The following is a 26,216-nucleotide window of genomic DNA, read 5'->3' as shown; positions in this document are numbered from 1 at the left end:
TTCACTACAGAATAACAGCACTCAAGCAACTTTCAATTACTATACTTCTTACTTGTCATAAAGCAGAAAGCACATGTTTGAGATTTCACTGGAAGTTAGAACAGCAGTTTCTGAAAACCTCATAAAAGGGAGGACTGATTTAGTCCTAGGATCTCGGCAGGATACCTGAAGTTCAATTTTGTCTCTGAACAAAAGCACGAAAGCAGCCCCAAGGCTTTGCATAGGATGAAGGGGAGCTGGGGACACTTCACCGGCTGATCTAAAAAAAGGCAAATGATTAAAAGGCCCTTAGAAACCACCACCACGGAAAGGCAGCAACAGAAGACGTTCTGGCTCTCCTGTCTTCCCAGCAACAGCAAATCTTTTAAGCGGTTAAACTACCTCTGTCTTATTTCAGTCTATCTAGAGTGAATCCACTCAGAAAGTGATTTGTTGAAAAGAGAAGTTTCGGCTCCCTCCTCTTCCCTGGAGAAGGTTTGATGTGCACTTTTTTTTTTTTTTTTTTTTTTTTTTTTTTTGCGGTACGCGGGCCTCTCACTGTTGTGGCCTCTCCCGTTGCGGAGCACAGGCTCCAGACGCGCAGGCTCAGCGGCCATGGCTCACGGGCCCAGCCGCTCCGCGGCACGTGGGATCTTCCCGGACCGCGGCAAGAACCCGTGTCCCCTGCATCGGCAGGCGGACTCTCAACCACTGCGCCACCAGGGAAGCCCTGGGGTGCACATTTTTTAAGATCCAATTTCTTTAACAGAAAGGACCGAGCTGAATTTAAGAGAGTTTAGCTGAGCCCTTTCTTCCAACACCGAGACCCTGATCTAATAATTGGTTCTCTTTGAATCAATTCTCCAACTCAAATATACTTTGAAAAACTAAAATGCTTAATAGCTACTGCTGACTAGTTGCTGGAAGACATAATATGCATGCAGTTTGAGTTCCTTGGAAGAAAGATGCTAGAGAAACACAAACTATTTAGGAAATATAAAAGCATGGAATGATAGGCCTGCAGCTTTTAACTGACCAAGATTTTTGACGTTTCAAAAATGGAGAGGCGAGTCTTTTTCTATTTTTGAGCACAGAATTACAGGGCAACGGAGTTACACATTCACTTGCTCATGGAAGTACTCTTGAAAGCACTCATTAAGAAACAAAAACAGCCACATACTGTGGGTATATACAGTTATACAATTCAATTAGGGCCCAACTCTAATATTAAATGTTAAAATCGAGCTAAGTACCAGTGAAAGTGCACATTCCAACTCACACGATGTGGAAACTACCGTGCTTTCAAGTTACCAATCTAAAAGTCACACGCCTGCTTTCTGTGACCACATTATCCGATTGTCAGCACCAAAACACTGATCATCTTCCCCTCCCTTTGGCTGGTTTCTGTCCTCAAGGAGCTTAAAGTCAAATGAAAAATACAAAAAAAAAAATCACACAAGGCTAAGTGCTAAGGCATCTATGTACTCCATCTATGGACGTTCACAAAAGCATCCCACCTAGAGAGGAAAGAGGAAAGCTTCTTAGAGCAGGGAAACCAGGACTGATTTTAGAAAGATCCAAACTAGCCAGGTAGGAGGAGAGAGGACACTGCCCAGGTGGGAGAAGAGGCAGGAGAATAGTCGGGGACCACGCTTTAGAGTTTGGACTTGACCCCAGAGGCTATGAAGAAGTACTGAAAAATTCTTAAGCAGGAGAATGACAAGATCAAAGTTGTGTTTTTGAACTTGTCATTCCATTCCGGAAACAGTCCAGAGCAGTACTGCTCAAGGTGGGTCTGTAGCCCAGTAGTTATCCATCAGTTCTTTGTTACTGGTCCATGACAGGGCAGGTACAGAAATGGAGAGTGAGCACCTAGAATTGCTTACAGCAGCTCAACATTCCAGCAACATCCAAGCTTGTGACCAATGGTCTCATCTTGTTGAACAGGACAGAGACCAGTCTGTGTGTTGTCAACCCAGTGGGGAGTTGTATGTGGTTCAATCTGTACAGTAGTCCTGTATAATAGGGCCACTTATGGGTGTGTGACTGATTGGAAATTAACACAACAAAAGCAAATTGATCCTTGATTATAGACAGTTTGAGAAGCTCTAGTCTTGAGAATCAGGGGTCAGCATTGGAAGCAAAGAGCCCATGGAGGAGGCTGCTGTGGTCCAGATGAAATATGAACTCAAGCAGTGATGGTAGGAATGGAGAGAAGGGGTCAGAGTTGAGAACTGTTAAGGAGATCAACAGGGCTCAGTGCCTTTTATTTTTCTATTTTTTAATTTAGTTTATTTATTTATTTATTTATTTTTTGCTGCGTTGGGTCTTCATTGCTGCACACGGGCTTTCTCTAGTTGGGGCGAGTGGGGGCTACTCTTCGTTGTGGTGCGCGGGCTTCTCATTGCAGTGGCTTCTCTTGTTGCGGAGCACAGGCTCTAGGCGCACGGGCTTCAGGAGTTGTGGCTCGTGGGCTCCAGAGCGCAGGCTCAGTAGTTGTGGCCCACGGGCTTAGTTGCTCCGCGGCGTGTGGGATCTTCCTGGACCGGGGCACGAACCCGTGTCCCCTGCATTGGCAGGCGGATTCTTAACCACTGCGCCACCAGGGAAGTCCCTCAGTGCCTTTTAGATGTGAGGGGTGGGAGAGAATCAAGGGTGACTCCTGAGACTCAAGAACTCTTAGTCACTTTTTAAATAACGGCAAGATGTAAAGCAACAGTATGCAAGAGCTTCGTAAAAGTCAGGATCAGCAAAAAGATTCTAAATTCATAGTCATTTTCTTTGAGTGCCTTTGAATAAGTATAATGATAAATTAATGAAATACAGAAACCTAAGCACCCCGGTGGTTAACACTGAGCACCACTGGGGATTCAAAACATGAAAAAAGAACACATCCTATGCCAAGCTTACACTCTCCCCCTGAAACAAAATTGTGCAGTAAGGAGCCCAGACTAGTTCAGAATGGGGCAAGCTGGAACCCTGGGGTCCCAGGTCCTAACAGTAAATAAAGAAGAACCCCCGCCCCGGGCCATCCCCCCAACTGAGGGACTTGTTCACCCCCCACCCCAGCTGTATACAACACAAAGCCTTCTTTCTCCAATTTGCGCAGATATTAAAACAAGGCCTCAAACCACAAGGAACAGTGATAAAAAGGGGGTAGGGGCGGAGGAAACGGGTAAATGAAATCAATGACCCTAACCTCAAAACCCACTGCTTTCCTCTGTGCTCTGGTTCATATCCCAACCCATATCAGGAGACAAATGGATCAGCAAAAGCTGTGGACAGCTGGTCCGTCAGGCCTGAGCCGCTAACTAGAAGACAAGTATTAAATCTGCAAATGGCAACAGGTCTGAACAAACCTATCCTACAACATTCCAGAGCTGGGAAGGGAGGCGGCTCCGTCTTAGGGGGGTGAGGCTTCTAACAGCTCCAGAGACCAGAGCAGGCACCAGAGCAGGCACCGTCCATTTCCCAGGCGAAAGAGCAGCCATCCTGCAACCCCCAAGCTGCCCAGATTTGAGCAGCTAGGATCAGCAGAAGACATGCCTAATGGCTTTGGCAAACCACAAAAACGATCACCCAAGTACGTAATTAACCTCTCTCAAGAAGAGTACCCCATCATCTGAAAGCTGTTCTCCTTTATCATGCCTGGCTTCCCCGACTTGCTGTCTCAAGTTTCACTGGCAAATATAAGTACGAAGCTCGGTAAATATCAGTACTATCAGTACTTCAAGGAATGATGTTTGTTATATTCATTTGCTTTTGTTTCAGTTTTCTAGATCTTTCTCCTCGATTGTAAGCTCTTCTAGGGCAATTCTTTCAACTCCTTGCTCAAATCCCCTTGTATGCTTATAAAAGTCATTTGTTCGAAAAGTTAAAAATATGCCTCATTGGGCTTCCCTGGTGGCGCAGTGGTTGAGAATCTGCCTGACAATGCAGGGGATACGGGTTCGAGCCCTGGTCTGGGAAGATCCCACATGCCGCGGAGCAACTAGGCCCGTGAGCCACAACTACTGAGCCTGTGCGTCTGGAGCCTGTGCTCCACAACAAGAGAGGCCGCGACAGTGAGAGGCCCGCGCACCGCGATGAAGAGTAGCCCCCGCTCGCCACAACTAGAGAAAGCCCTGGCACAGAAACAAAGACCCGACAAACCCAAAAATAAATAAATAAATTAAAAAATATATATATATATGCCTCATAACAGTTTTGCAATTCTGTAATGTGATAGATTCCAAAGGCTCACACTGTAAAACGAATTACTGAAGTTCATGGTCATTTATGAACTAGCACGTACTGAACATGTACTCTATGCCAGGCACGTGTATATTAACTTGTGTAGCCTTTACAACAATGCTGTAAGGCAGGTGCTGTTGTCATCTCCATTTTAGAGGTTAGGGACCTGAGACACAGAGAGGCAGGATAACTTGCACAAGGTCACACAGCTAATAAACGGCAGAGCTAGGATCTAAAGGACAAGAGTCTGTATTTTCAGCCACTACACCAGACAGCTTCATTATGCAGAGAAGAAAAATGAGATTAAAAAATATAGTACAAATAATGGAATGAGAAAAAAGCCTCTCAAGGAAAATGGCTCTTATTACTTTAATCAGACTGTTGTCTTTTCTTAGATGGATCCAAGTCCTGGAAACACAGTCAACAGAGGGAGCCTGTCCTGGCTGGTCCAGCCTCCTTATGTGGAAGGCAGAAAACGTCAATATTCAAAGCGGTGCCTTTCTGCCATCTTTTACCACCTTGAAAGTCATTTGTCGGTGTTGTAGAAATCATTCTCTTAGTGGCTAGGGTATTTGGACTGAGGGAGAAAGCAATGGGAGAGATAGAGCTGTAAGACTGTCAGGGTTGGTACCAAATCTCACACCATCCAAAGAGCCAAAGTGATTCAGGTGAATTCTAGGCCAAACCTCTGATTTAGTCTGAACCAGAATCACCGAGAGCAAACAACCCTGGCGGGGAACAGGAAGATACCACTTCCCCTGGCCGAAGCAGGTGGACCAGAGATGCTAGACCAGAGCCCCTAACTCTGCTGCTCTCCTGCTCTGACTTTCTCTTCCCCTTTCTATGGGGCAGGAAGTTCTGGGACCAAGCCAGAGCCCACCAAATCTGTCCAGATCAACACCAGCAATACTGGACTTCCCTGGTGGCACAGTGGTTAAGAATCCACCTGCCAGTGCAGGGGACACGGGTTCGAGCCCTGGTCCAGGAAGATCCCACATGTCGCAGAGCAACTAAGCCCGTGAGCCACAACTACTGAGCCTGTGCTCTAGAGCCCGCGAGCCACAACTACTGAAGCCCTCACGCCTAGAACCCGTGCTCTGCAACGAGAAGCCACTGCAATGAGAAGCCCTAGCACCGCAATGAAGAGTAGCCTCCGCTCACCACAACTAGAGAAAGCCCACATGTAGCAACGAAGACCCAACACAGCCAAAAATAAATAAATAAATAAATAAATAAATATATATATATATATATATATAAAGACCAGTGGTACTGTGTCCTTTGATGTCAGGGCACGCACACTGACCAAATGTTTTCCGTCAGGCATCCAGCCCAGGCAAAGCTGAGCCCTGTGTCTCTAAGACCAAAACCAGTGCTTTCCTCTGTGATGCTGAAGCAGATCCCAAAGATCAACTCTCCAGTTTTGACAACTAAGTAACCCATATTAGTCTAAAGGGATAAATCAAATCCCAAAAGTTCGAATCTTCACCACTTTCCAACTATTCATCACATTTTCTCTCCAGAACTCTGAAAAATGTCTATCAACAAAACAAAAAACAAACCTTCTTATTAAAGCAAATCTAACTGCCTTAACTTCAGGATTATATGTTTCCTGACAACACGGCTCTTATAAAAGCACTCAAAGTTCTGTTATCATCTAATTACAATTTCTATACAGCTCTTTATGTGTGTGTGCTTAGAAGCCAAAAAGTGAAGCTTCAATTACTTTTGCACCAACCACTAAAGCAAGTAGAAACTGGACAACCTTCCACAAAGAATTTTTTTTTTAAAAGATACTGGAATCCTGTTATTTGGTGTTCTCTCACAGTTCCAAGCAAGGTTAGAGGAGCCATGCAAAACACAGTTTTAAAGTCTCGGCCATCCCGAGACTTTCTTACTATATAAAGGGGAAATTAATAAAGGAAGAAAAAGAGAAATAACACACTGAATTTTCTTTCCCTACCATAATTTTTCAATTTTCTTTAGAGAAATGCCAGCCAATAACTAATTAGAACCATATCCTTTGTTATCCCAGTGGGAAGTATACCAATGGATTTAAGAACAAATGTTAATGAGAACTTAAAAAAATTAGTAATCTGGAACTTTGGTTTCCCTTCAGTGTAAAAACAAAATTCTCTCCTTCAATGCTATTTTTATAGTTGGTGAAACAACATGGACAGAATCCATCAACAAGAAGCTAAGTTGTCTAGCCAGTGAGCACCCTGAACCACGGGTGCCCTGGGTTTTTCACTGTTGTTATCACAGAATTGGCATCCCAAGATCACAGATTTCTAAGCACCCCAATTTCAAATAAGAGAGACAAAAACTCAAAGTTACAGAAAAGGAATTTGTTTCACATCTCTTTGGTTTCAAGGGGGAAAATAATTTCTTCCAAAGTTGTAATTTCTAAGAGTATATTTTCCATAAGAAACACAGCTGGAGTCCTTTTATCTGGTATATCACCACAAATAAGAATATTTCTAGACCAAATCTTGAATTGCCTATTCATGAACATCAAGGAGCAGAAACTACCGCCTCGAAAACTGGACTTGTTTTAGTTTTTTAATAAACTTATTTATTTTATTTATTTATTTTTGGCTGCACTGGGTCTTCCTTGCTGCGTGTGGGCTTTCTCTAGTTGTGGTGGGTGAGCAGGAGCTACTCTTCTTTGAGGTACGCGGGCTTCTCACTGCAGTGGCTTTTCTTGTTGCAGAGCACGGACCCTAAGCGTGCAGGCTTCAGTAGTTGTGGCTCCAGGGCTCTAGAGCACAGGCTCAGTAGTTGTGGTGCACGGACTCCTCGGCATGTGGGATCTTCCCCCACCAGGGCTCAAACCCGTGTTCCCTGAATTGGCAGGCGGATTCTTAACCACTGCGCTACCAGGGACGCCCTGGACTTGTTTTAGACAACAAAATGAACTATAGAATGTGAGTCAGAAAAGCTCTGAGCAAAAATAAATTTTTAAGATGCTAACGCACCATGGTTTGGGCACGGACCAGCGATGTGAACTGTATTTTCAAATGAGGTTCTGTCCTGTGTCATCCAGACTCTCATCCTGGTGGAATTAGCAAGTCCAGGCTGGAGCCACAGACCACTTTTTTTTCATGTAAAAGGACTGGCCAGAGCACAATGAACTAGGCACGGCCTATGTCATATCAGATATTCTCCTTTTTGGAAAAAAAAGCTTTAAGCATTTGCAAAACATCTCAATATTTTTTTTTAAAACATCTCAATTTGCCCCATATTTTTACTATCCAGCAAATTTATTTCCCCCACTTGTGGAGAAAAGCACAACAATAGGCCTCAGGTCTGTAACATTTTACCATCACTGTGTATTTGCAAAAGCTAGAATTCATTTGTATTGCCCAATAAGGACATTATTTTACATGGACTTTGGTCTACAACAGAAAATGGACATAACAATGAAAATATTTCTTGATAAATCACTTTCTGGACATTACTCCTCCCCAAAACGATCATAAAAACCACCACCAAGGAAAACAAAGGATTCCCACGTTTTAAAGCAAAAAAGGACTGGCTATTCATATTCGGGCACCATATAAATCAAATATGGGCAAGATCACCTAAAAAGTGTTTAAAACGCCAAGTTTTGCCTCTGTGTGGTTAGTGAGCCCATGTTTCTCCAATGTTAAATTTACAAACTGTATTTGTTAAACTGTATTTCATACTTGAAATACCAAGCCTGTACCTTACACTGCTTCCATGGATGATTTACTCGAGACATATGGGGTCACAGTCTAAGCCTTTTACTCTACTAAGTTTAAATCATGCTCCTCAACAAGATTCTGTACACATTAAAGCAGCACATGGCGGCCCTGAACGCCCCCAGAAGAGCCCTTCTCCTGTCCACTCCATAAAATGAGAGTTTCCTCCGGAAAGGAAGGGGCTGGATTCACACGTTGCATCAGGCATACTAATTAAGCAAAAGCGCTCCAAAACTTTTTCTGTTTCGATTCACGGCAAAATTTCCTGAATTCGTTTTATTAAAACAGACATCTTCATCCAACAGACATACTCAAAAATCCAAGCTAATTTCAGCAGCAAACGGGGTGGGGGGGCGGGAGATGATAAGTTGACAGCAAGGTATAAATTTCCCCCAATCCTCGTTCTTCCGGTCAATCTGCACCTATGGGATCAGTTCAGCATTTAATTCTATGTCAAGGCAACACTGGCCCACCAACCAAGCAACTAAGAGCTGCACGGACGGGTCTGGTCCGGTGCCCGAGAGGCATCTGGTGAGGATGGCTGGACAGCCAGACAATGAAAGGCTCCCCCGGGGGCCACTAGTTCAGCCCGGAGTAGGGGTGGGGGGCGGAGGGAAGGCGAAGGCAGACGAGCGAGCTCCTTCTCGCCCGAAGCCACGGTCAGCGGCCGACCCCCCCCTTCAAGGGCGCCTGGCGGCCTAGCCTCGGCCTCCGGGTCCCCGGCCACAGCCGGAGGGAGCCCCAGGAAAGCCGATTTCTCTCGGAAAGAGAGGAAACTTCCTGGTTTAGGCATTATGGGTAGGGGGCTAGCGCCCTCCCCCACCACCACAGGTATCCGCGGGGAGTCTAGTGCTGAGGGAAGGAAGCGGCCCCTCCCCGCGCCTCTGCCTGGGGGTGGGGGTCACCGAGTCACGAACCCCGAGCGCAGCCACCCCCTACTCGAAGCTTCCCACCATGGGGGAACCGGGTTCTCGACTCCCCAGGACGCGAGTGGGGGTCCCGGGGGTTTCAAACTTCCCCAGCGGGCGCGGCCTGGCACCGGCACAGAGGAGTTGCCGCGGGAGCCTCTAGCCGGCGAGGTCCCGGGACGGGGAGGCGGGCAGAGGCAGGGGACGCTGAGGGGCAGGAGGGGAAGCTCGTGCACGACGGAGGAGGGGGCGGAGGAGACGGAGGAGTGGGCGGAGGGGGCGCCCGGGGTGGGGTGTGTGACGGCGAGGACCCGGCTCCCGGGAACTCGCTGGCTGCGCACCCAGGCCGGGGACGCGGACGAGGCCGGCGCCGCTCACCTTCCTGTGCTTCTCCTTGTAGGGCAGCGCCAACCACGGCATGTCCCGCACGAAGTCCTGCCACTGCCGCTGGTCCTGGTCCGAGGACACGAAAACGATTTCCAGGCGGCGCCGCGACTCGGGTTCCGCCGCCGCCCCGGCCCCCGGCCCCGGGCCGGCCCCAGCCCCTGGCCCGGCCGCCGCGTCCCCCCGCAGGCGGCCGTAGAAGGCGGCCAGGCTGGCGCTGAGCTGCGCGCAGGGGGCGCTCAGGCTACAGCCGAAGTAGAGCCCGAGCAGCGAGATGCCGCGGGCAGCCAGCGAGTGCACGTCCACCTCCTCGCCGCCGCCCGTCACCAGTTTCTCGCCCAGCAGCTCCTCCAGGAAACCCGACATCCTGGCCCACCGCTGCCCGGGCACGCGAGCACCCGGGCAGGCAGGCGGCGGCGACCGCGCTCCCTCGGTCCGCGCGGCGGGCAGAGGCGGCAGCAGCGGCGGCGGCGGCGGCGGCGGCTGCGGCGGCGGGCACTGGGGAAAAGAAAGCCCCGCCCTTGGGGCCCGCCCACGCCACGCCCCCTTTGTAGCAGTGCTAGCCGCCTAGGCACTGGCTGCTGCAGAGGGCGTAGTGGGCGCGGGCTCCCGCCGCGTGGCCTAAGTGCTCGGGAGACAACCCTGGCGGAGGACTTCCCATCTTCACACAATGTTACCTTCATCAAGGCTAGGTCTTGCTCGGCACTTACTTCTCTGTGTGTATGTTTCGTGTTCTCTACTATAAGAGGACTGGAGAACGCCACCTCTTATTTCTTGTGTAGCTTCTGATCTAGTGCTAGGCACATGGGAGGGAATCCATAAGTACTTGTGGGTTGATCGCAGGTCTCACTGTGGGATTTCAGTCCCCAGGTCGCCGCGGCCATTCCTCACCAGCGATTGGCTCTCTTCCATCTCCACAAATATAGGGACCAGATGCCACAGCATCTCTAAATCGAAGCTGGCTGCTTTCCTGAACCGGTTCCGTGGCTTCTATTAAGTCTGTTGGTAGTTGAGAAAAATTCTAGGGATTTTTCCCCCCAGCTGGCAAGACGCTACCCTACGGTTAGAGAGAACCTGGATTAAACAGGTGGTCTGTGGCAAGTCTTCCGGTCTCCCCACCCCGACACACACACAGTCGAAAAAATAAAATGTACACAATGCCCACCCGCAACAGAGGAACAACAGTGTGTCAGCTCAGCTACCAACAGCCCAGTGAAAGGATGGGATGCCCCTCTCACAGCTCTCCACCAGCCCTTTGCAAGTTATTTCTTGGACATCTACCGCCATCTAGTGGAAAGGGTGAAAAAGAAAACGAGATACTGGCAGCCAAGCAGAATGTCTATATTTTATAGCGGCTTTCCACACACGCAAACACACACACACAAATCATAGCCTGCTTTACAAGAGTTCATTTAAACCTCAGAATATAACTGCAAGCTTTTGGCACAAACATAAGTCTTCACGCTTAAGGTTCCCAATTTTCTGGGATAGAACATGGAATTGTACTAGTTTTCAGTTCAGTGAAATGTTACCACATAAAGCGGTGAAAGAGGTGGAGGTGGAGGCGGGCGCCACGAGTGGACTGGCAATCTCTTGAAACGATGTCCACTTTCTCAGCATCCACCTAACACTGCTGCTCATTTCACAAGTAGGATCTTTGGACTGAGGATTGCCTTTAGGCAGGCAAGAAACCTATGATAAAGGCGAATTCCAAGCTCATTTTTAGTGTCATGCCAAAATTCTGTGCGACTGCAGGGACAGTGTTATTATCCAACACATGGAAAGCATCGCTTTTTAGTGAAAACATGTAAAAGCTATTAACATAGCAGACATTAAGTTGTTAGATATCTTTTAAAATACTGAAAGTGGGTTAAAGTGTTTTATTTTCTCATCCAAATCATATTTGAAACACCCGTGGGTGGGTTACATCAGGCCCCATCCAAAGCATGTGAGACAGATAGATTCCTACACCCTGACGTTTTCAAGTGAACACTGAAGATATGGACGAGGACCATAAGCATCCTATGGAAGACGAGGGACAAAGTATTTGGTGTGGAGGTAGGTGAGGAGGGAATTAGGGGGGATTGCAAATTGGGGAAAATAGTGAAGTCATTATTAGACTACTTAACTTTGGTATACTATATGCAAGTCTGTATAAAGAGGTGGTATGTTCAGCATTTTCCTTTTATTATTTGAGAGGAAAGCACTTTCTACTGGAGTGTGTCCAAACCAGCATCTGGCACCTGGGAAAGTGAGAGTTTGAACATACTGCACATGAAATATAAATAAAATTTAGAGAATTGTTGGTGCAGCAGGCCTTGGTTAGATGCCAAATACTGCAGCTGCCTTTTAAAGGGGTGTGGAAAGAGGGGATTTGCAATGGAAATGATTCCAAAATCATAGTTCTAGTGGGTGTTTGTTACAAGAAGAAGCCTGAGGAGACTCACTGGGCTTCCTGTAAAGAATAGCCAACATCCTTTGGCTTATGGAAAGCACTCTCTCTGAGTATACAGTTCAAGAGACCCACTTAAAGAAAATGTCCCAACTGGTATTTAGCTAGTTACGTTACATGAATTGACCCGCTATTCTGCAAATTATTATTGTCTTAAAATATGTGTTAAGGAGCCACAACATACCTGACATTTATAACACTTACACATTACAGTTTTTCTTTGGGGAAACTGCATTCTAAGGCACATGATGTCATACAAAACATGCACAGAACAAATACGTATCTGTCACCTTTAAGTTTCATAAATCACATTCCTTGGTCTTCAGTTATAGTAGCATAAGTGCACAAAGATGTATGTGTACAGATAGTTATTGATACACTGGTGAAATCAGAAAGAGACTGGAAAGCTGGAAAGAGCCTAACTATGTATCAATGAGGAGGGTTAAAGGATGGCGCATTCATCATTTGGGATACAATCTAGTCATTGAAAAGAATTAAGGAGGTTTCTATGTACACTGTATCAGTCTGTGCTCTCCAGAGAAAGAGAACCAATAGAGAGAGAGATTTGCTCTAAGGAATTGGTTCACATGATTATGGAGGCTGAGAAGTCCCAACGTCTGCAGTCAGCAAGCTGGAGACTCAGAAGAACTGATGGTATAGTTAGTTCCAGTCTGAGTCCAAAGACCGGAAAATCAGGGGAGCTGATGGTGTAAGTTCTAGTCTGTATTGAGTCCAAAGGCAGGGGAAGACCCATGTCCCAGCTCTAAGACAGGCAGAGAGAGTGAATTCTCCCTTACTTTTTATTCTATCCAGGCCTTCAACTGATTGGATGAGGCCCACCCACACTGGGAAGGCAACCTGCTTTACTCAGTCTACTGTTTTACATGTTAATCTCATCCAGAAACACCCTCACAGACACACCCAGAATAATGTTTAACCAAATATCTGGGTACTCGGGACTTCCCTGGTGGCACAGTGGTTAAGACTCCGTGTTCCCAATGCAGGGGGCCTGGGTTCGATCCCTGGTCAGGGAACGAGATCCCGCCTGCATGCCATAACTAAGAGTTCACGTGCCACAACTAAGAGTTCGCATGCCACAACTAAGGAGCCTGTGTGCCGCAACTAAGGAGCCAGGTGAGCCACAACTAAGGAGTCTGCAAGCCACAACTAAGGAGCCTGCCTGCCGCAACTAAGAGCTGGCACAACCAAATAAATAAATAAATATTTTAAAAAATATCTGGGTACTCCGCGCCCCAGTCAATTTGACACACAAAATTAAACATCACATGTCTACCCCTTGTCAACTTGGCACCCATATGCATCTCCTTAAACCATACTTAGTCTCCAAATAAAGACAATAACAAGATCATAATCCTGCCTAAAATGATACAAGTATCATGTATACAAGCAAAAATGCACTGACTCCATCCCCATAAGAGATGGTAAAGTCGTTGAGGATGTTTACTCACCTTGATATCCCGTAACTTAAGTATGATGATGTAAAATTAACAATACTTGAATACTATAATATAAAGTCAATACATTTTATGTTACATTATAAGGAAATAAGAGATAAAAGGAACAAAGATGTTTGCCAAATACAAACACACACACATATATTCATAACAAGGAAGAAATACTCATGACAATATAGCCCTCATTTCTACAACTGATCATGTGATCATAGCTGGTATTTATAACCACCTTCTTCTACTACCTTTTTTTTTATGCCTTTTGACTTCAGCAAGCACCTCAGCTGGTCGTGGTTCTTTACCTGGTGGAGTGACTCAAACCCTCATTCCTGAAGGATCTAGGCCATTAGTAGTCCTGCCAGGACTAGGTTATTGTAGTTTTCCTTTGACCTTAATCACAGGGTATGATAACTAAGAGATGCCCTAAGGGGTCTCCCATATTGCAGATACGCTCTTCCTTACCTCCACTGTTGACTAGTGGTCCAATTTCCCCTTGGTGGTCAGGATCAATCATTCCACCCAAAAGAGTAACTCCTTTCTTTGCCTGTTAACTCAGAGGCATGAGATGCCCAAAGTGGCCAGGTGGCAGTCTTAACTTCCTGTGCAATGGAATCACTGTTGTTTCTCCTGGTGGAGGCACTCCTCCCTTTGGAACTAAGACCTGTAGGCCAGCAGAGTATGACTCTGTGGGAACAAGAAGCAAAAATTTTGCTAGTGGGTCACTAGGGGTAATAGTGATCGGGGCCCCTCCCATCTCCACCTCTCGATTCCTGGCCCCGTGACTCCTGGCTATGGGAGAAATAGCACCTCGTACTGAATGCTAATTCAGAGCACACGCAGTCTTCTGGAGAACCTTGCCCTGGCCCTGCAAAGTGCTACCACCTAACTAGTGCTGTAAACTGAATGTTCAAAAGGCCATTCTACTGTTCCACCAAACCAGCTACTTCAGAATGGTGAGGAACATGGTAACCAGTGAATTCCATGAGCATGTAACTTACTTGTGCCTTCAGGGCCTGCTTGGGCCCAATCGCATATATTCCACATCCATCTGATGATGAAGTGTCCCTGTGTACACCCGACCTTATGGCTTGGTGGGGCAGATAACACCCAGTTCATGATGGACGGCTCAGGTAGCATGGTAACTGATGCATGGTGGCCCGAGTGTTCAGCCTCTATGAAGATCCAGTAGCAGGCCACGTACTGTTTCTCCAAAGGAGAGTAGTTACCACAGAGAATGGCAGGCCTCACCTATAGGAGCTGCCAAAGTCTCCAAATAGCATCCCTATCTGCCAGTGACCTACCTCAAGCACCATCGGATCTGATGGGTCATATGGCCCAAGGGACAGGGCAGCTTGTACAGCAGCCTGGACCTTCTGCAGAGTCTTCCCGTGTTCGGGGACCCCCTCAAAACCAGCAACTTTTGTGGTCACTCAGTAAACAGGCCAGAGTAACACATCCAAATGAGGAATATACTGCCTCCAAATACCTGGGCACACTGTGGCCTAGTCAAGTTGACACATAAAATTAACCATCTCTTGCACTGATATGAAATATCTCTAAGATGTAGCACAAGAGAAAGTAAGGTGCAGAATAGGTAGGAAAGACTAAGCTACCACTTGTAAATTTTTTTTTTTTTTTTTCCAGTACGCGGGCCTCTCACTGTTGTGGCCTCTCCCGTTGCGGAGCACAGGCTCTGGACATGCAGGCTCAGCGGCCATGGCTCACAGGCCCAGCCGCTCCGCGGCATGTGGGATCTTCCCGGACCGGGGCACGAACCTATGTCCCCTGCATTGGCAGGCAGACTCTCAACCCCTGTGCTACCAGGGAAGCCCCCATTTGTAAATTTTTAAGTGGAGAAAAAAACATATATATGTATACACAAATATAATGCTCATGTATGGAGGAAATATATCTGGAAAGACATTTAAGAAATAGTAACAGGGGACTTCCCTGGCGGTCCGGTGGTTAAGACTCTGCGCTTCCAATGCCGGGGTGCGGGTTTGATCCCTGATAGGGGAACTAAGATCCCACATGCCACACGGTGCGGCCAAAAAAAAAAGGAAAAAGAAAAAGAAATAGTAACAGGTTGCTTAGGCAAGGGAATTGAAGAACTGGGAATAAATGTGAGAAAAATATGGAAGGTATTATCTAGTCCAAAAAGAAAGTACTTTTTGCATTTTCAAATAAGAACTTATTCAAGGATAAGATGCTATAAATGGAGAAAGAAATATTTAAAGTATATCAGGACATCTCAGACTAAAAGAGACAGAATGTCTCACACACACAAATTCAAATGCCATTAAAACAAAGCTGTTAGCACAAAATGAACACTTTGATTATAAAAGTTTTCCAAGTCCACTTAGTTCAAGAAATAATTGAGTCAACAAAATGTGAATCAAAATTGATTCAAACAAAAAATGTATTCCATTTAATTGGGAGTTCCCTGTAAAAAGATTTTACCTGTAGATTAACGCCCTAGTACAGTTTTTGCATCTGTTTTATCGTTTCCTTTTTTAAAAGCTGGGCTTTGGTGGCAGATCCACTGATAAGGGAAAGTGCTTGATAGAGAGGTAAGTGAAACAAAATATGGAGTGAGATTTGACAAAGATCAAGATGAGGGAAGGGCAAGAGGGACATGGTCCTCACTGGTTACAGCAGAAGTGTGCTGCTTCTCTTTCTGGCACCAACTTGATATGTGACCTTGGGAATTCACCATCATAGTTCTTTCTATATTTCATTTTATCCCTCAGCAAAGCAGGGGTCCGGTCTCTAGTTTTTGAAGCCTCTTAACTCTTTTCTGAGTCAGAAGTGTGAGGTGCTAGAAAGACATTATGCATATTCCTATTTGCCTCCAATACTTTTCAGAGTAAATCTCAGGATCACAACTTGTCATCAATATGACCCTAATGCAGATATAGCCAGAGTGTATGATTCATTACCTGAGTCTAAAATAGGTCCTAAACATCCACCAGACTGCCAGACTATAGGCCAAATCTCCAATATAGCTTTTCATAAGCAAAGTCAAAGCAACAGCAGAAGAGATAGTAAGCAAATCTGGATTGTTGGGTCCGGGTGAGTAAATAAAACCTCCAAACAATTAAGCTGTGGAAGAAATCTGCTCTGGAACATTAAGACCACCCATCAGAATCAGAGTCTAAGGATCTGTCACTGGAAACAGTACAGGATACCTCTCTTGTCACCATGGCTATCATAGGTTAAAGGCAAAAAGAATTAAGAAATAATAATAATAAATATTTTGTAACAATTTACACTTGACTGAGGACAAGGTACAAATCAAAGAAATGACACTGAGTCCAAAAGTCCAAACTCACCTCTGAAACACTAAAGACCACACATTATTGCGAATGATTCTGAGCCACCACTTTCAGATCCAAAAGAGATTATCAAAAGCAGAGAACTGGGCTTCCCTGGTGGCGCAGTGGTTGAGAGTTCCGCCTGCCGATGCAGGGGACACGGGTTCGTGCCCCGGTCTGGGAAGATCCCACGTGCCGCAGAGCGGCTGGGCCCGTGAGCCATGGCCGCTGAACCTGTGCGTCCGGAGCCTGTGCTCCGCAACGGGAGAGGCCACAACAGTGAGAGGCCCGCGTACCGCAAAAAGAAAAAAAAAAAAAAAGCAGAGAACTGAGAGACTTCGCTGGTGGTCCAGTGGTTAAGACTCCGTGTTTCCACTGCAGGGGGCATGGGTTCGATCACTGGTTGGGGAAATAAGATCCCGCTTGCCGCATGGCATGGCCAAAAATTTTTTTTAAAGAAAAAAAAATTTTAATGGTTAAAATAGCAAATTAAAAAAAAAAAGCAGACAACTAGGAATGGAAATATTCGAGGAAGCACTAAACTTGGGCAGAAGCATATGTGTCTTCCTGGGCACAAGTTGTAGAAGCAACACACCAAGTTTAGGCTTTATCCTGGCACAGAGAAGAATTCTGAGCAGGGCACATGATCACGCTTCAGTGCTGAAAGACCATTCTGTGGATGGTTTGAAGAAGAGCAAGATAGGAGGCATGCAGACCAATTAAGAGTCTATTAAGTGAGTGCTCCCCCAGTGGTGCAGTGGTTTAGAATCCACCTGCCAATGCAGGGGACACAGGTTCAAGCCCTGGTCCGGGAAGATCCCACATGCCGGGGAGCAACTAAGCCCGTGTGCCACAACTACTGAGCCTGTGAGCCACAACTACTGAAGCCCACGTGCCACAACTACTGAAGCCCGTGTGCCTAGAGCCTGTGCTCTGCAACAGGAGAAGCCACCACAATGAGAAGCCCGCTCATCACAACTAGAGAAAGCCCGTGCACAGCAACAAAGACCCGACACAGCCAAAAATAAATAAAATAAGTAAATTTTTTTTAAAAAGCTTTAATACAAAGTCACTTGTCCAGTACCCACCACACATGGTGACTCAGTTGGCTACTCAGAGTACCTATGTGGCCAGACCTCCTGCCAACGACGGGACTATTCAGACTACTCACTGTTACCAAATTCACAGCCAACTCAAATCCACATAGGACACACTGCACTTCTCAACTTGGACCTCCTCATTCCATCCCACTCCTGCTATTTCTTTTACTTCTGCACTCCTGACATGCTGAGAGAAATAGAGGCCAGCCAGGCTCTCCCGGACACCTGGGGCGAGAGACGATCAGGCTCTCCTCCAGTTCAGCACCTCCCCATCTGTGCCCTGACCTGGAGTCCTTCAAGTGATGGGTCATCAACTCAGAGTATTCTGACTTCCTACGACCCTGCCTGTGAATCTCATTCATCCTGAAGTGTCTCCTATTCTTTCTGACCCACTGAGATATCACCCCACCTCTGTAACCTTGCGGCCAGAACAGACAACCTGTAACATGAGAGCAGCTGGACTTTTAGTGAAGCTGTGGTCAGATAAAGTCCCTAGGGTGCTGGCAAAGATTCAGGCCAGGGAAACAGACATGGGAAACCACTTCTCACTTTCGGAATATGCTTGAAGAGGTTCAAGTTTTCCATCAGGTGAAACGCATTCCGCCTATGGAAGGAGATGGGTGGGGGAAGAGAGATACCAGATCAGTGTATCTGTGTCTCCATCTGTGATTCGGGCCATTATGTTCCATAAAAGTCTCCCTCCCTCCCTCACCATGGTTACAGTGGATCTCGTCACATGCTGACTTGGCTCGTACCTGAAATCTGGGGCAGACCCTTCATTTAGGGATTAATTATTGCTCTCTAACTAGTCCCAGGGATTAATTGTTTAGATCGTTCCTTGCTTTCCAAGGCCACCTTGCCTGGGACTTGCCTAGGGCCCTGTCCCAACTTCTCTCAGATCCAGCTTCGGCTCTTAAGACCTCAGCATGAATCAGAGCCCTGGGCCCCTCACTCATCTGGAAGGAATGGGTGGTTGGCAGGGTGTGTTGAGTTAGAGGTGCCTACAGGAAATGACTGGTTCTTGTGTTGATGAGAAGGGTCGAAGCTGGAGATGAAGATTTGGGAGTCATTCCTGCATTAGAGGTGGTAGTAGAAGCTACGAGTGCGGGTGAGTTGCTCAGGTAGAGTGAGCTGCGTGAGAAAATAAAGGATGAAGCCCTGAGAGGACCAACAGGAAAAGGTCAGGCAGCGGTGCCTGCACCGAAGACGGAGAAACCGGAGAGGCTGTAGCATAGCGAGGGGAGAGGGGCTTTGAAGTTTCTTCACAGAAGGAGGAGGAGTCAACAGCGTGAAATGCAGCTGAGCAGTAAAGTGAAATGAGGTCTGAATTAGACTCAACAGCTGGGGAGTCACCAGGGACCTTAGGACACGCTGGTTCAGTGGTCTGGTGGGAGCAGAAGCAGAGTGAACCACAGGCTCTGCTCTGCGGCACAGAGAACTCTGGCTACCAAAGAGGTATCTCTGTCTCTGTTGACTGGCTACCTCACCACCTTCTGTTTCCACTGATGTTTCTCTTAGCTGATACACCCAGATACACTGCTAGTCTGGATCAATACAACAGCTGGGGATCTATTTTAGTACCACAGAAACTACTGCAGAAGGTTTTCTGGGTTCATACACGGTGCCGTCTCACAGTTAACCTTCAGGTCCTCAGTTTGCAAGCTAGTAAGCACTTTAATTGATTCAGCATAATATAAATTCGGCTTTTCATGGCAATGCTCGTCCCACATCATTAATTCCATTGACAACAGCTGGCTGGCGTGAGTAGCAGCCTCAGCTTCCCTTGCTCTCCGTCCGGCCATAGCCACCTCCACTTCCTATCATTGTCTCATATTAAGCTTGGTTAGCATCCCTATTTTTGTTTGTTTGTTTGTTTTTTGGCCACACTGCGAGGCTTGCGGAGGCTTAGTTTCTCAACCAGGGATCGAACCAGGGCCCTCAGCAGTGAAAGTGTGGAGTCCTAACCACGGGACGGCCAGGGAATTTTTTTTTTTTTTTTAATAGCTTCACTCATTTTTTGGCTCCTTCTCTCTCCCCTCAACGGTTTAATTATTGAATAAAACATTTATTCCATACCTTTATACCACGCTTTTACGTTGATTTACAAAGCACCTTCCCCTATGGACATCTCACAACACACACTAGGAATTATTAGGCTGGAAGGGCCGTGGCGGGGCGCGCGCACTCCCTGCTGGCGTCCCGGCGCGCTGCAGCCTCCCTTTCCTCCCGCCCGTCAGGAGCTCGAGAGAAGGCGGAGACGCTAGTGCCCGCGCAAGGCTTCCTGGGAAATGTCTGGGGTGTACGTGTTAAACTACAAATCCCGACACCCACCGCGCTGCAGCCCCGAAGAAGGGGCTTTCTGGTGACTCTGAATCTTTGTCAGTGTCGTTGGGACTGCTGCACAAGCCTGATTCAGTATTCACAGGAGGTTTTGGGAGAACATGATAGCTCTTCCGCCAGGTGTGCACTAACGGACTTGGCTTCCGCTGCTTCCTCAGGCTCGCTCGGTGTGGAGAATCTGCCGTTGCGACACGGTGGCTGGGAGCGCAAGGCCCCACGGGAAGTTTGTGGAATCTGCTGTGGGAAGAAGGAAGCCAGGTTTCTTGGGCAGCCACAGTCATGGCGGAGGCGTCCCATGGTGCCGGGGACTCCGCGCCTGGGGCGGCGGCTTCCGCCGAAGCCCCGCTGCAGTACAGCCTTCTTCTGCAGTACCTGGTGGGTGACAAGCGTCAGCCCCGGCTCCTGGAGCCTGGGAGCCTGGGCGGGATCCCGAGTCCGGCCAAGAGTGAGGAGCAGAAGATGATCGAGAGGGCGATGGAAAGCTGCGCCTTCAAGGCGGCGCTGGCCTGCTTGGGAGGTGAGGCGAGGAGGGGGACCTTTGGGAGGCTTAGGGCTTGGGCGGCATAGGGGTCCCCTGCCAAGAAGACCACGCGCCTGGGAGGCGAGGAGTCCATGGGCTTCGACCTTGACCCACTCCCGCCTGGTTCAGTGAGCTCGAGCAGCGCCTCCCTAGACCCCGAGGTTGGCTTTCGCCTCTGGAAATTGGATCAGAGAATCGATCCTGGGTCGGGACCTGGGGGTTCTAAGATGGTTGATTTCATTCATTCATTCGCTTTTAAATAATCATTTTTCAACAACTTGTTACTTTGCAACTATCACGTGTCAGGCGGTGGAAAGACAGGGTGAGAACAAGATCCTTGTTCTAATGAAGCTAACATTTTAATATACATAGAAAATGGTTGAGAAGGAGCCTGGAGGAGAGCTCTGCAGACGTAGGGCCCAGCACCTGCAAAGGTCTGGCTGGAAGTGGCTTGAGGTTAGAAAAAGAGAAAGGCCAGTGAGGCCAGTGTGACTAGACAACAGGGAAAGGGGGAAAGAAGTCTGGACTGGCGCCTTTTTTTTTTTTTTTTAACGTTTTGAGGATTTGAGAATGTAGGTGTCCATCCTGTATGCAGAGTAAAGAGGGTGGCCACATTTGCAGGTGATTTGAACTCTCATTGAGAATGAAAGGCAATTAAAGGAGTGTAGTGAGAGTGCACATGTGAAGTAGAGCAGAGAGAAAAATAGATCCTTTTTGGTTGGGGGAAGGCGACAGGAGGTGAGACTAGAGCGTGTCTTGGAGGATTGAGAGAATGGGGTTAGACAAAGAGGAGGAGAAACGGCATTTCAAGTTGGGGGTGGGGTGGGGGATTTGGGCTTTTTGCCTGCAGGCATTAGGGCAGTCATTGATGGTTTTTTAATTATTTTTTTAATGTTTATGTATGTATGTATTTATTTTGGCTGCGCTGGGTCTTAGTTGCGGCATGCGGGATCTTTAGTTGCAGCATGCGAACTCTTAGTTGCAGCATGCATGTGGGATCTAGTTCCCCGACCAGAAATCGAACCCAGCCCCCTGCATTGGGAGCGTGGAGTCTTACCCACTGGACCACCAGGGAAGTCCCCACTAATGGTTTTTTAGAGGGTAACAAGTGGTAATGAGCATGATGACTCAAGGTGGAGTGTGATGAAGGAAAGGAAAGTCTGTAGATAGGGAGACCATATAGGGAATTTGCTAGACTGAAGCTCCATGAGACATGGGCTGGGTCTTTGTTCACCATTGTGCCTGACCCTAATAAATACATATCTGTTGAAATGATGAATGAGTCTTTGTAGTGCTCCAGGGGCGAAGTGATAAAGGCCTTAGACTAGGATGATAATTGTGGATATAGGGTTACAGGGGGAAGCAAAGAAACAGTCAGAAATGCCCCTGAAGTTTGGAGCAGGAGTGACTGGAAAGAAGGAGCCATAAGCAGGGAAGTCTGGAGGGGAGGTGCCCATGGTTTCATTGAACGTATACCGACCTTGAGGTGGCAAGAGGACATCCATGTTGAAATGTCCAGCAGGCTCAGGAAGGTCAGCTGTGGACAGCAGTGTGGGGTTTGCCATTTGGTAGCTTCGTGACCTTAGGGAAATTAGTTAACCTCTCTGAGCCTCAGTTTCTTCAGCTACAGAAAGGAGAGGATAATAATATCTATCTCACAGGACTATTGTGAAGAATAAATGAGGCTCTGACTATAAAGCGTCAGAGTAATTGGCACATGGTATTTACCAAATGACTATTATGGATGTCACCATCGTCAAGGGAGTGACTTGCAAAGTTGATACCTGAACTTGAGGGTGACTGGTTTACATGTGAGAGTGTAGAGAGAGAAAGGGGGTTAAAGACTGAATTTTGAAAATGTTAGAAAATGAAAGGAAAAAAGGAAGAAATCCAAGAAGAGTCAGAGAAGAAGCTGCCAACAAGATAGATCCTGGAGTTTGTAATGTGGAAACCAGACAAGTAGAGAGTGTTCCAGGCAAGAGGGGGCGTCCTCTTCGCTGGTGGCCATCCAAAAGGTGCTATTTGAGTATGACCCCATTACAGTAATCCAGAAAACATACCAAAGAAATCTTCATCTCTGTGTTTGTTTTTAGGATTTGTCTTGGGAGGTGCATTTGGGGTGTTCACTGCCGGCATTGATACCAATGTGGGCTTTGACCCTAAGGATCCTTACCGCACACCTACAGCAAAAGAAGTTCTTAAAGACATGGGGCAGAGAGGAATGTCCTATGCCAAAAATTTTGCCATCGTGGGCGCCATGTTTTCTTGCACTGAGTGTTTGGTAGAATCTGTAAGTGTCCCTGCCTTCTGAGAAAGCCTTGCCTGTTTCCATCTTAGGACCTCTCAAGAGAAATACTCTTAATGCTACTAGAAAGCAGGTCAGAAATGTCCAATACTTGCTAGATTAAATTTCCATTAAATAGTCCCTAATGTAAACTTTTTGTGCGTTTATGATTTGGGCTTGCATTATTTTTTACTTGTTTTTGTAGGCTAGAAGTTGGTTAATGAGTTTATTTTATGTATTTATTTTTTGGCTGCACCACGCTACTTGCAGGATCTTGGTTCCCCAACCAGGGATTGAACCTGGGCACCCTGCAGTGGAAGCACGGAGTCCTCACCACTGGACTGCCAGGGAATTCCCAGTTAATGATTTTAAACAGAATACTTACTGGGGAACTGAGAAGAGATTTTGATTACTTCCCAAATGTTACACTTGGCTTCAGCGCTCTGGTACCACCTGCAGGAAGCATTTATGAACACATTCAAATTTTAGGAACTATACTTTTGAAAGAGAAAAAGATAGGTTTCCTTTGGGGAGGGACTCAATTAGCCAGCCAGAAACCCTGTCTTTTTTTTCCTCAATCATCTTGTCTGGCTTGTTTCTTTGGCTCTGAACTGCTCTTCTCCCCCCACAGTACCGGGGAAAATCAGATTGGAAGAACAGTGTCATTAGTGGCTGCATCACTGGAGGAGCCATTGGCTTCAGAGGTTAGTAAACAGTTCTCAGATGGTTTTCTTTGTGGCCTTGGACAGCGTGCTGAAGTCGACATTTCTAAACATATGAGCATTCCAAGGACAGCCCAAGGTATAGGTGGACACTTGATATTCTTCCCTTCTGACAAGTAAATCACGTTTGCTTCTGTGTTAACTCAGTTTTGGAAACTTCTAGTATCTAGATCAGGGTTTCCGATCTTTGGCATTGTTGACATTTTAGACCAGATAAATGTTTGCTAGGGGGAGGGGGGCGCTGTCCTGTGCATGGTAGGATGTATAGCAGCATCCCTGGCCTCCACCCCCTAGATGCTAGTAGCATCCTCTAGTGGTGACAAGTAAAAGTGTGTCCAGACATTGCCAAATGTCCCCTGGGGAACAGAGTCACCCCCCCCCCCCAGGCGAGAACCACAGAGAGATCTAGATCTATCTTAGAAAAAAGAACTGCCCCCATCTTGAACATACGGGAAGAACTTCCTTATAATCTGCAGGTGTGTGTTGCTATGCAGGAAAGTACAGAAGCATAGCTGGGCCCCATTTGTCCAAATAGCAGGTTCTGCTGAAATTTCAGTTCCATGCATTGCAAACAGTCAGACATCTTTCTTCATACTATACAACTGTCATTTTAATTTTGTGAATAAGTTATCACGGTAATGTCTTTCTGCACCTTAGGGTTCTTAGATTTCTACCCCTTGAAAGCCAAATATAGGCATTCTAGAAATGTTGGGTTATCATCTATAAACAACAAAGAAAAAAACCGGTTCCCTGCCACTTCTCCCTGTTGGTGTGTCCATCAAGAGGGTGGTGCAGGGTGTCGGTGACAGGGTGTTCTTAACAGTGTACATTGCTGGGCTGCTCTCCATCTGCTGTGCCCAGACTTATCCAAAGGAAAAAGCCTTTTTTCTCATTTTCTGAGAGGCAGGATGATTTGCTATCATTAAAACCTGATTTTCCTCCTCAAACAGCCATTTGTGATTTATGGAGTAACTTCCCCTTTGGTCTTCCCATGTCTCAGCTTTGTCAGGGCCTTTGAGAGGCTCAGCTCCCTCTAGGATTGCTTTGATCACCTTCCCAGGAATTTATTCCATAAACAAATCAGGGTAACAGGCCATATGCTTTCACTTGATTCCAAGGGCTGGTTCTCTTAACCAGTTTCCTGCCTGTGAGGGGCTATTTTCATGAGGCTGGAAATAGTAATTCTTTAGGACGAGAAAAGTTAAATGAACGTACAGTTAGATAAAAGCACACTGGATCAGATCGTGTGCACAGCTTCGCTGAAGTCTTCCAGCTCTCTGCTAGGTTGAATGATTTAGAACATGTACACGCCAGTTTCTTTGCATCTGCGGGTACCCAGACTTTTCCTGAGTGCAGCCTGACCTAGCATCTGTCACCACAGGTAATGCCATTTGTGTTTGCTTTACAGCTGGCTTAAAGGCTGGGGTCATTGGTTGTGGAGGTTTTGCTGCTTTCTCTGCTGCGATCGATTATTACCTACGGTGAGAGCAGTTGCCTCCGGGGAAGGATGATGCCAGCCCAGGATCAGAGCTGTTCTGTGTAGGGCAGTTTCTGCACCATTCCGGGGCACTTGCTTCAGAGACTGAAGACATTTGTTTTCCCTCACATAGTTGGTGTCGTGAGGGAGGCGCCTGGCTGCAATCTGCCACCTCTGAGCAGCCACGCTCTCTGCTCCTGGACTCCAGCCAGGCTGTGGGGGGCTGTGCCACGCCAGCCTCTCTCTTTCGGGCAGATCAGGAGTCAGCGTGTTGACCTGTAGGAATTGAGTTCCGCAGAGGTTCGGTCCTGATCACAGTTGGCCCTCTGGTTGTTTGGTGCCGTGGGAACGAAGGGGACTTTACATATACCCAGGAAGCTGTTCTACCTTGGACCTCCATGCCGTCATCCATCTCACATTGGGGCAGGGCAAAGTGAATTTATGCCATCCGACCAATTATGTCATTTTGTTTAGTGTTCTGCTATCCTTGTTAAAAAACATATATATATATATATATATATATATGTATTTATATTACAGTTTAAAAGGTTGGCTTATTTTTGTTTTCAAATTCCACAATTCCCAAAAATGGTTCCAGGTGCCCAGAGATTGAAGATGCATAGGGAGAGCGTGAGCGAACTCCTGAAAGTTTGGGGATGTTAGGTTCCCAGGGTCCGCAGGGTAGTGTTATCCTCACTGAGACTGTCGCACTGGCCAGGGCCTTCCCCTACAGAAGCCCGGCCTAGCCATGTCCTAGGATGCGTTGCAATTCCACGCATAACCCCTGCTGGCCTCTTCTAAAAAACCCTCCCATGGGCTGGCCAGTGGGAACGCCTGCGGTCTAAACCGCACACTGGTGTTCTGCTCTGACCACCAGACCAGGCCCGGCTCAAGGACACAGTGTGTGAAGGGTCCTGCTCTGGTCATCCTGGTGACTAAGTCGCAGCAGCCACTGGTCATGATCGGACCGTGTTGAGGAGCTGTTCACCACCGTTTTTCTCTGGTGTCAGTTTCTTTTTCTTCCTTAAACATATTAGTGTTTTTGACTTGACCTGGTAGCCTTTTTTCTGACAGTAGCAGCTCAGCCTAATTCTGTGCCATATGCAAAGAAACAGCCTTTTACAATTGGGATCTGCCACAGATGCTGCTTTACTCGGGTGCTTTGGTGGGTGGGGGGAGATGAACTCAGGACAGGCAGGTAGCTTGGTGGGGGCCATGTAATTCCAGCCACCTTAAGCCAGTGGTAACGTCTCCTTTATTCAACCTTTGCCTTTGACTTTTTTTGGCTTTCTGCCCCCCTTGTCTG

The 26,216-nt window shown here is 47.0% G+C and overlaps 2 protein-coding genes across 3 annotated transcripts in view; one reads left to right on the top strand and one right to left on the bottom strand.

The window, feature by feature from the left end:
- NXN (nucleoredoxin) overlaps positions 1-9,712 on the bottom strand; it is a 144,279-nt gene extending 134,567 nt beyond the window's left edge. Inside the window, exon 1 of one of the 2 annotated variants that reach the window (XM_081218473.1) lies at positions 9,224-9,712. In XM_081218473.1, the coding sequence (XP_081074599.1) occupies positions 9,224-9,595 (372 nt within the window). In that variant the 5' untranslated portion in view covers positions 9,596-9,712. The remainder of the gene's footprint in view (positions 1-9,223) is intronic. The other variant, XM_081218472.1, reaches the window with a different exon arrangement.
- A 10,217-nt stretch (positions 9,713-19,929) lies between these two features.
- Positions 19,930-25,457, top strand: TIMM22 (translocase of inner mitochondrial membrane 22). Its single transcript, XM_081220040.1, has 4 exons — positions 19,930-20,424; positions 22,521-22,717; positions 23,343-23,415; positions 24,842-25,457. Exons 1-4 carry the CDS (start codon positions 20,187-20,189, stop codon positions 24,916-24,918), a joined length of 585 nt encoding a protein of 194 aa, XP_081076166.1. The 5' UTR covers positions 19,930-20,186; the 3' UTR covers positions 24,919-25,457.
- Positions 25,458-26,216: the final 759 nt, after the last annotated feature.

The sequence above is a fragment of the Mesoplodon bidens genome (genome assembly GCF_964165515.1).
Source record: "Mesoplodon bidens genome assembly, chromosome: 19".
NCBI lineage: Eukaryota > Metazoa > Chordata > Mammalia > Artiodactyla > Ziphiidae > Mesoplodon > Mesoplodon bidens.
The sequence above is the reverse complement of the archived record's forward strand: the minus strand, read 5'-3'. Positions and strand labels throughout refer to the sequence as shown.